General features: G+C 38.7%; 1 protein-coding gene across 1 annotated transcript; it reads left to right on the forward strand.

The window, feature by feature from the left end:
- Nucleotides 1-178: 178 nt before the first annotated feature.
- Nucleotides 179-9,977, forward strand: stil (STIL centriolar assembly protein). The gene is made up of 17 exons (XM_067414794.1): nt 179-469; nt 726-812; nt 889-993; nt 1,914-2,029; nt 2,128-2,309; nt 4,777-5,018; nt 5,101-5,184; nt 5,323-5,409; nt 5,784-5,931; nt 6,131-6,240; nt 6,363-6,489; nt 6,582-7,568; nt 7,638-7,761; nt 7,846-8,026; nt 8,159-8,303; nt 8,408-8,697; nt 8,776-9,977. The coding sequence occupies exons 2-17, from the start codon at nt 727-729 to the stop codon at nt 9,497-9,499; spliced, it is 3,738 nt and encodes a 1,245-aa protein (XP_067270895.1). The 5' UTR covers nt 179-469; nt 726; the 3' UTR covers nt 9,500-9,977.
- Nucleotides 9,978-10,444: the final 467 nt, after the last annotated feature.

Raw genomic sequence — 10,444 nt, forward strand, 5'->3', positions numbered from 1 at the left:
ACAGTCTCAAAAAGCTGAATTCACGTGTAAAATAGTACGCTTGTACTATATCCATTCAAAAACAATCCGCAAGCAAGGGATCCGGTACTTCTTTTCTGATTGGTCGAGTGTCCCTCTCAAGTGGATTCCTATTGGCTGAGCCTCGCTGCTGCAGCGCCCCGCCATTGGAACCTGGAAACAGCGCCATAATTTATTTTCGAGTTGTTGCGTTTGCTGAATGCGTTCGTCTTGCATTTCAATGTTTATTGACAACAACGGGCATTTCTCCGTTTTCTGGCACGTTAAACGAGTTCAATTATTAACTCAGCGGTTGTTACACGCGTCTTGGCGCGGTTAATACCGCTCTAAGCGCTGGCAGGACAGTTTCAACACATTTGTAATCCATATTCACGCTCACACCCAACGATATTTGCAGCGTCGCGATTAAAACACAACGAAGATATGAGAAAAGCGTTCAAACAGTCCAAAGGTAAGATATTAAATATCCGACATCAATTATAGGACGTTTTAAGTGATATGTTATAGGTTTTTTTTAAGTGTTTGAAGAGAAGTAGTATTGTCATGTTAGCATGTAAGCTAATTCACTTAACCTGCCAAACATAATAGCAACACATCCTATCTGAGAATCTAAGATATTTTGAAAGCTCAGTATTCAAGCAAAAACGCGTGTCGCGTGTTTAGATATAACTCAGCTTTAGTTCATTAAACAATCACCTTTTCCACAGGATGAATCGTGTACAAGTGGATTTTAAAGGGTTGCCTGCCCACCTCTTGGAGAAGAGTGTTAGATCAGAAAGCCTTCAAAACCCCAGGTAAGCATTGCACCCAAACCACTATTTTTAAGCGTTGTTTTTGTTCAATAAAATAATGATGATGCATGTTTTTAAGATCGGACAATGCCCTCACTCCCCTTACATTCCCAACATCTAAAGTCTCTCTCTGGGATCCATCTCCCAGTGGCGATGTTGTCAGTCTGCATTTTTCATATTATAGGTGAGTCTCTCTGTCATCTATAAGTGTCATTTATGTGAGTTTATGGGTGTAACACATTTTCATATTTTACACCATCAACATCATGTGATTTACGGACTGGGAGCAACAACAAAAAACACATTCTCGATACATTTTCAGTTACCAGGAATGATGATAGCAAAATTAAATTAGCTTTTAGCCTTTTTGTCCTAGAGTCAGGTTTTGCTGTGCTTATTTAAAAAATGTACAAAAAAATTGGACCTTTCTTCACAGCCGTTGTGGCAACACATTTTTAAAGTCACACAATCCATCTGATTATTTTACTACAGTTTATGTATTATTTACTAACATTAAACTGAATACGAAATTCTAATTCAGTATTCAGTTTTAATTTTAATGTTAGTTTTAATAACTTTGTTTGTACCTTTGACAGTTTTATAAATGTTTCATTAACAGAACCGTACTTTACAATAAGATTCCAATTTGTTATCACAAACTAACACATTTTTAATCTTAGTTAGATGCAACATTTACTAATACATTATTAAAATCAAAAGTTGTATCTTAATATTATTTATTGGATATGAGCCGACTAACAACAAACAGTTGTATTGTTATTAACGAATGTTAACAAAGATGAATAACTATTAAATATTAACATTAAGAAATGGAACCTTTTATTGTAAAGTTTTAACATTTTCAATTTGCTAATCACATTTAACTTCTTTTTTTAAGACTTAGTTTTTGTCATGTAAGCACCTCAATTTTTACTTTAAATTTGAACTAACTGAAATAAATGAAGTCTTTCATTGAATATTTTATTATATGTCAGCTTTTGCAATTACTGAAGACTTTTAATAGATCTTATCTGTGAATTTTGTAAAACACTTTTGTGAAAATGTCATGATTTCTATGTTTTCAGTAACATTTGTGTTTTTCAGGAATCCGAGACTGTTACTTGTGGAAAAAGCATTGCGTTTAGCTCACCGGCATGCTAGACAGACCAACAAGCCTCAGTTTTTCTGTTTCCTGCTTGGAACGCTGGCAGTAGACAGCGGTTAGTATGTTGCATTTCCTGAGAGAGCCTGTGTTTGGACATCTTACAATGATTTTCATATTGAGATGTGTTTTACTGACTAGATCTTATTTTCCTAGATGAGGAAGGTGTGACGATAACCCTGGATCGTTTTGATCCGGGAAGAGCGCAGACGGGATGTCCTGGGAAAGCACCAACTGCCCTGCTCCCCGGAGACGTCCTTGTGCCATGTGTATTTGAAGCCCAGCATATTACTGGCAGCACGGTGCACTCTGGGGAGGATTTGAACATCTCGTTTAAGGTAACTGATCTGAAAATTGCTGAGAGCACGTTTAGGATCTAACAAGGGGCACTTTCCTCTTGTTGCTATGGCAAATTATTGAGGCATAATAGTAGTCAACTTCACCCTGTAACCTGTCAGTAACAGCTGGCCTGATTGTGACACAGTGTTCCTTAGAGACAGGTGATTATAATAAGTGTGTGGCACTGCTTCAATCTGGCATGGTTTCTTAAATGTTATTAATTTAATCTGAATTTGTGATTTAATATGAAACATTTTAATATTTAATTCAGTAAAATAAAATGTGTATACATTTATTAAGCAAGACTGTATTAAATTAATGGCAGTAGGGGATGTACATTGTTAAAATAATTGCTGCAAATCCTGCAAAAATGTATTGTGATTTCCAAAAAAATTATTAACATTGGTGATAATTATAAGAAATGTTTCTTCAGCAGCAAATCAGCATATTAGATGGATTTCTGAAGGACAAGGTCATGTGACACTAAAGACTGGAGTAATGATGCTTAGCTTTAATTACATTTAAAATATATTCAAATATAAAATGGATATTTAAAGGGTTAGTTCACCCAAAAATGAAATTGATGTCATTAATGACTCACCCTAATGTTGTTTCACACCCGTAATACCTTCGTTCATCTTCAGAATACAGTTTAAGATATTTTATATTTAGTCCAAGAGAGTATCCAGGTGTATATATACTATACTGTCCATGTCCAGAAAGGGAATAAAAACATCATCAAAGTAGACCATATGTGACATCAGTTGGTTAATTAGAATCTCTTGAAGCATCGAAAATACATTTTGGTCCAAAAATAACAAAAACTACGACTTTATTCAGCATTGTCTTCTCTTCCGCGTTTGTGTTCAATCCTCAAATAAAGATTCAATGGGTCATGAATCAATGATTCGGATCGCCAATGTCACATGATTTCAGCATTTTGGCAGTTTAGCACGCGATCAGAATCATTGATCGATTCGCTGAATCATGACCGTTATAATCTTTATTTGAGGATTGAACACAAACAAGGAAGAAAAGACAACACTGAATAAAGTCGTAGGTTTTGTTATTTTTGGACCAAAATGTATTTTTGATGCTTCAAGAGACTAATTAACCAACTGATGTCACATATGGACTACTTGGTTAATGTTTTTATTCCCTTTCTGGATATGGGCAGTATAGTGTGCATACACTTGGATACGCTCTCGGATAAAATATCTTAAACTGTGTTCTGAAAATTAGGTCTTATGGGTGTGGAACAACATTAGGGTGAGTCATTAATGACATTCATTTCATTTTTGGGTGAACTTAAATTGTAAATAATAACTTAAATTGTAATAATATTTTACAATATTACGTTTTCACTGTATTTGATTAAATAAATCCAGCCTTAGAGAACATAAGGCTATGTTAAGACTGCAGGCAAAAGTGGCTCAAATCCAGTTTTGCTTGTATACCACACAGATCAGGGTTTTTTTGTAACAGTGTGAACAGCCAAACCAAGTGGAATCTGATCTTTTTGATTCTGATGTTGGCCACTTTCATGTGACCTCAATCTGAACTGTCCTATTAGATTTCATGCGAATTGTCACTCTAGTCTAGATCAACATTTGTCATAATTCTAAGCCCGTGGAATTTTCATATGGGTAGTTATTTTGTCACTCAGAATATGGAAGATGGCAGTGGGGACAGTGAGCTGTTTATACTCATAAGTAATACGGTGGCAGATTGTTTACAAACAAAACTGAGGAAAAATGTTGCTCTTTTTGTCCTCATCCTCGTCTGCATCCTCATCGCCTGCACGCACATTCTCTGGCTTCCTTGGCTCATCAGCATATTTTAAATGTTGAGTTCAGTAACCTCTGTGTTTACTTCCATATAATCCATGCTGCGTGTCATCTTTGTTATTGTTCTTTTGCGCATCTGGGTCAGTTTATGACCTGATGAGTTCAAACAAACTTCTTTCACGTTGTCATTATGGGGCATTGTTTGTATAATTTTGAGGAAAATAATTAATTTAATACATTTCCAACATAACATAATAAATTGTGGAAAAAGTGGAGCGCTGTGAATACTTTCCGGAAGCACTGTATATATATACATGTTTTAATATTTAGACCACTTCTATTATTGATTGCTATCAGGATGGGAAGAGAGTTTTAACCAGTATAACAAAAGGGTTACGTAGAAAAATTATGAATGGTAGTGTTAGTGTATGTTTCATTTTAAAAGTAATTGAAAATGCACCATTTTCATTATGTACATATAAATATTATATTAAAACAATTAAAATATATATTTTAAAGGATTTTGTTAATCCCAGCTCCATTCTTTAAATTCAAATAAAACCTTTTTGGATCCCAGGGGTAAACTAAATGTTTATTTAATTCCAGAAATCTTATTTAAAATGTTATGTACGTTATGTTTAAATGGTTCACTAATGCTTACTTCCATGTCTCTTTCTAGATGCTTCAACATTTTTGCTGCAGTAAAGAGATACTGGAGTTGTCCAAACTCCTCACCTTGCGAGCACGTCTCAGCTGCTCTGAGAACATGGACAGACTCACCTTTGACCTGTCCTGGGCGGCTGTAACTCTGGCCTGCACGCTAGATGCCGTCCCTGTCCGGGCAGTGCCAGTCATCCCTACCGCACTGGCCAGGAACCTCAGCAGCCCCACAGGTGTGGCCCAAAACAACAGGAAACGTGGGTAAGAAAGCACTTCTATTTGATTATATGGACATGTTTTGTTCTCAGAATCTTTTGTTTTAAAATGTGATATTCTGTCTCAGGTTTCTAACTATGGATCAGACCAGGAAACTTCTCCTCATACTTGAATCTGATCCGAAGGCTTACACTCTCCCATTAGTAGGAATGTAAGTACTTAAATGGTGACTTTCTTACTACTTTATTCAGACTGTTGGCCGGTACTATAATTCAGCCCCATTAATTACATGCTTGGAGTCCTGCAAGATGTTCAGAGTAGGTGTGTAACAGTTGTTCTCCTGTGGCAGATGGTTGAGTGGCGTTACACACATCCATAATCCCCTGGTGTGGGCGTGGTGTCTGAGGTACCTGCACAGCTCCGCCCTTCAAGACAAGTGAGTGTCTCATCCATCTGCTCTTTGGCCAAAAAGTCAGTTAGCTCCAAGAAGGCTGTTCTTCTGATTTATATTTCAAATTAAAGGAAAATTATTAACCAAAGATATTACAGCCCATGATGCTGATCATATTACAGAAATGAAATGCATTCTGAATGCAGCTTAATTTTTTATTTGTATTTATAGATACTTGTAGATTACTAATCTGTCGTTCATGGAAGCATGGTTTTAATATTATTGCTTAAATTATTCCAGCATGTGGGTGTAAATCAATGTAAATGTGATCTTGCTAGATTCTGTGAAAAATGTCTGCTGTCTAAAATGTCATCCAAATAAAAAAATCCTGGTCATGTCTTCATCCCATGGATTTCCAGAGTGATGTCAGAGGGAGGTGCTTTTCTGGTGGTCCTGTATTCTCTGACTCACCGAGATCCGGAGTTCTACCAGTGTAAGCCATGTGGCGGGCAGCAGCAAATGAGCTTTCAGCTACTCACCAGTACAGAGTCGTTCACACTTTACAAGGTCGGTCTGTCTATGTCTTTGTACATTACAAACTAAATCTGAATACGCCATGGTCAATAGGAAATATTTTTCCTCTTTTCATGCAACCTGTACTGAATGTGTTATCTGGTTATGAATTAAATTAATATTTCTAGAGCAATTGTCTTCTTATTGCTTTAGTTTTTAAGCTTGTAATCATACTACATATTTTACAATACAGAACGTAGAGCCTTCAGAAGGACGACCTCTACAATTTGAGCTCAGTGCTGAGAACCAAAATCAGGAAACTGCGCTGTTTGAGGAAGTTCTCTCTCAGACTGTGTTAACAGGGTACAGTCTTTTTATTTCTCTAAAACTTTGAGATTTGTGTTGGGCTGTTTAGTGTATCTGACAGAATACAATATTCCCAAAGCAAGAAGAAATGTAACACTAAATCTGATTTGTCTTATCAGGACAACTCTTGCAGCATCCTCAGCTGCTGTTCAGAATAAATTGTCTATCAGTGATCATGACTCAGGTGTAGAAGATGAAGACCTCTCTCCTCGGCCATCTCCAAACCCTCATCCTGTCAGTCAGCAGGTTTGTTAACTTATGGCGTTGCACCCCTGATATACCTCTCTATTCAGGATGGATTCTCATTAAAAGGCTCAAATATTCCCTTTTTTCTTCAGACTAGGCTTGTTCATCCTTCAGTTCCAGAACTCTCTATGGTATTAGATGGCAGCTTTTTGGATGCAAGTCTTGTTAATACACAAGACTCTACTCCTGTTCCTCATAGACTTTCAAATGTGCACCGGAGAAGCATTATTCCTGCCCACCAGGGCCTCTCATTGTTGAGACCTTCAGAACAGGGTAGCGTCCCTGGACCTCCCCCAATTCGAAGACCACTAACTCCCGTCCTCTCTCAGCCGAAAAACAAACTACATCCTAATCCAGGACAACAAACACCACAAACCAGTGCGAGTAGAAAATCCCTGCCCTCAATAAGATCGAGAGATGGCTCGTCAGCATCATCCATATCCTCGTCTTCATCTTCTTCCTCAACAAAGAATGCTACTTCGCCCAGTGGCTCTTTTCATCAACAAAGGCACCGTTCTTCACAAGGTTTTCAAACCAAACCCCAATCAATTTATTCTGGACTTCCAAGATCAGGTCACAACAGTGCCAGAAAGAGTTCAGTAATGCCTAACCAGACCCCCATCCCTCATCCATCCCAACACAGACTCTTCCATAGCACCCCAGCCACTAATCCTTGCAGCTGCTGCACCAACCAACCCACCCATGTTCCCATGTATCAAAACAACTGGCAAGGGCCACCAGTGTATCCCACTGTTGTGCACAATCCTTGTGGTTTTCATTGTGGCACTGAGAGTGTCCCACCTGGAGATCACTGCCTCTCGACTTCTCAGCAATCTTTGGGTTGTCGCATTTCTCCAACAAAAAGTCCTGTTTGCCATTCTACTGTTCCAGTTCACTACTCTCCATCACCCAGTCCGTGTGTCCCCACAGTTAATCCCAACAAAGATTCTGTTGAGCAAGTCCCTTCCTATCAAGCCCAGTGCTGCCAAGTCCAGGATATCCCTGTGGGTCTCCTTCCTGCTGATGCATACAGGATGCTCATGGATCAAGAGCGTCAGTTGAAGCTACTTCAACTCCAGGTTCGTATTAGTTTAACTGTTTTAGCTTTGACCTGTCATTGCTGGTTGTTAACACATTATCCTCAACAGATTCAAAAACTCCTTGAGTCTCAGAGCAAAACAACTCCAGGTGAACATGATGCTCTTCCAGAAAGAGCCAATCAGACATCAACATCACCTAAACGAACAAGTGTCAGTGTTGCTGTAGGAACAGGTACTATGATATAAGGTTGTTGCATTTATTATCAGTTCCTTTTCAATGTCATGATGTTTTTTTCTAACATTGTTTGTTATTTAGGGGAGAGTTTGTTCTGGACCGCTCCCCAAGAGGCCCTCACACATGAGGCCTCAAGTCTGGATTGGCAAACTGAGATGGAGCCAAAGTCTGAAGGTCAAAACGACAGTACAGTCACTTCCAGACTTGGATCTGAAAAGCAGAGTCCAGGATCTCCTCTACATCCAACATCTCCACAACATGAGTAATGAGCCCTATGTTTTCCAAAAAAAATTATTTAGCGACTGTTAACCTCTTGAAATTCTAGATTTGTAGAAGGCAGCTATGTTTTTTGGCCATGTTTGATAACTATTTTCACTTTATTTGTTTTATGCAGCATGTCGTCTGGTTTTGGAGCCCATTCGTTTCAGAGTCCAGTTTTAGGAGAGAGTGCTAGCATGTATTATCACTCGCAGTCACAGAGCAAAGATTTGTCTGAACATGGAGAAATGAACGACCCAAGATTTTACCAAGAACTGCTGGTATGGCCCAATTTGTATGCTTCTGTTGCAACTTTCATACGTTTCATTTTAAATTGCCACAATATTAATGTTCAAACCAATTTTGATTTTAATTCCTGCTCCAGGGTCAGGTGCAAAGTCGTCTGCAAGACTCCAAGGTTGCAGCTGAAAAGATGGAGCAAGACCAACAGAGTCTCGTCTCAAACCGACAAAGTGTGTCCCCTGTACATCATCAGTCAAGGAAATCACCGACAACATCCATACCCCAAACTCAAAAAGCAAAGCACCGATCCAGTCCACCAGATCAAGACCGTGTCTTAAGTGCAACATTGAGACAACTTCAACAGTTTGGGGTGAACGTAGACTTGGACTCTTCCCAGGCAAAGATGACACGTGCAACTGTGGAGAGTGCCAGGTAAAGATGTAGTCTGACAGATTTTTTTAATCAAAGCATTATTAAAAGTTGTGTTTCTAACACATTTTTGCTCTTCAGTACCCTCGCTTGCATAAACCCTGCTGCAGTGATTCCAAGGCTAGCTCTTTCCGAACCAGTGGGGACCAGCATTTGGGGACCAAGTGGCAGTGTAGACCTCAGCTTGGAGGCCAACGCTATTGCACTTAAGTACCTAAGCGACTCGCAACTGTCAAGACTGTCATTGGGAGGACAGTCCTCCAGCCCACATCCAGACCCCAGTGCAATTCTCCTGAGAAGACCCGCTGCTGAAAAGAGCAGCGTTGGACTCAGTATACTGTCCCCCAGCAATATGTCTCTAGCTACCTGTAAGTACATGAAGAAATACGGACTTATTGAAGGAGAAAACAGTAGTGAGGAAGAGCAAGAGGATGCCGTTATGGTAGACTCCGCTCTCGGGTGCTCCATACAGTATGAAACGTCCAAGAATATGGGCGGTAGGCAAGACCGCCAAGAACAAAGTGCTGCGGTTCTCAAAAACATTACAAACAAGGCAGTTGCCAATCTTTATACAACTCCTGTTGACTCACAAGAGCAGTTAATTCGAGACTTGCGGCCCAAAATGCAGCTGCTTATGTGTGGCGGGACACACCCGGAGAAGGAGAATGACGCAAAGAATATTCTGCCTCAACGTAGGTCCTCGCTAACTGAAAACCAGAGGACACAGGAAGTATCTGAGCCTCAGGGGTCAGTGGGAAATTTCCTGGATCTAAGTAGGTTACGGCAGCTGCCCAAGCTCTTCTAAAAGGCACCATTTTCCAAATGGTCACTGGGTCGTTTCTGTGTTTCAAAGGGATTCAAGGAATGTTTTAATGCAGTCCTCAAAAATGTTTGTTTACATAGTATAACAATTTTATTTTTAAAAGTCTACAGACCCTTTTATCTGTTTTATATCTGTGAATTTTGTCTTGTTTTGTCCCAAAGGGGCCTTAATATTTTTTTTTATTCATGTGAAAGCTTGAAGGTTTTTTTTTTCTTTACCGAATGACTCGTCATGTACAGCAATTGAGTAAAGTTCCATGTATGAAGTGACTCGCTTAAGGCAGTATGGTTTCATTTTACCTTTACTAATTTTAAACTCTTTCAAATTCAACACCTCCTTGTTTTTGACATTACTTGACTCAGCTGATTTACCTAAAGTTGGCATAGACAATTTCAGAGGGATAACTACTTTTGAGCTGTTTTTTTTTTTTTAATATAATTGTGTATGTTCTTTTTAAATGACCTTATGTACATGTATCTGTCTCTTAATTAAATTACATATTCTTTTATATAACTTTATTTTGTGAATTTTATCTCTGATTATTTAAAAAAAAAAAAGATAGATCCTGATAGATCTGAAGAAACACATCTCTGTTTGGCAAACACACCTGGCAACAAAACCATATAGATAATATATAAACATAGATAAACATAAAGGTTTCTAGGGGCCAGAAAGGTGGATCTTAGGATTGTAAGTTACCACCCAAGATTGTTTCTACATTTATAGCAACCACATAGCAAAATGCTAAACACCATTTGTAACACACATTAGCAACCGTATTAGAACGTGCTGGCTTCATGGTGACTTGTGCATGCAAGAGAACCATTTTCTTCAACTTTTATGAATGTAGACAAACGCTACACACAACCTCTTAAGTTTCTCTTCACTCTTGTCTACCAAGTATAAAGAGGCTCATCAGTGATAGGC

This window comes from Pseudorasbora parva, chromosome 14 (assembly GCF_024679245.1).
Source record: "Pseudorasbora parva isolate DD20220531a chromosome 14, ASM2467924v1, whole genome shotgun sequence".
NCBI lineage: Eukaryota > Metazoa > Chordata > Actinopteri > Cypriniformes > Gobionidae > Pseudorasbora > Pseudorasbora parva.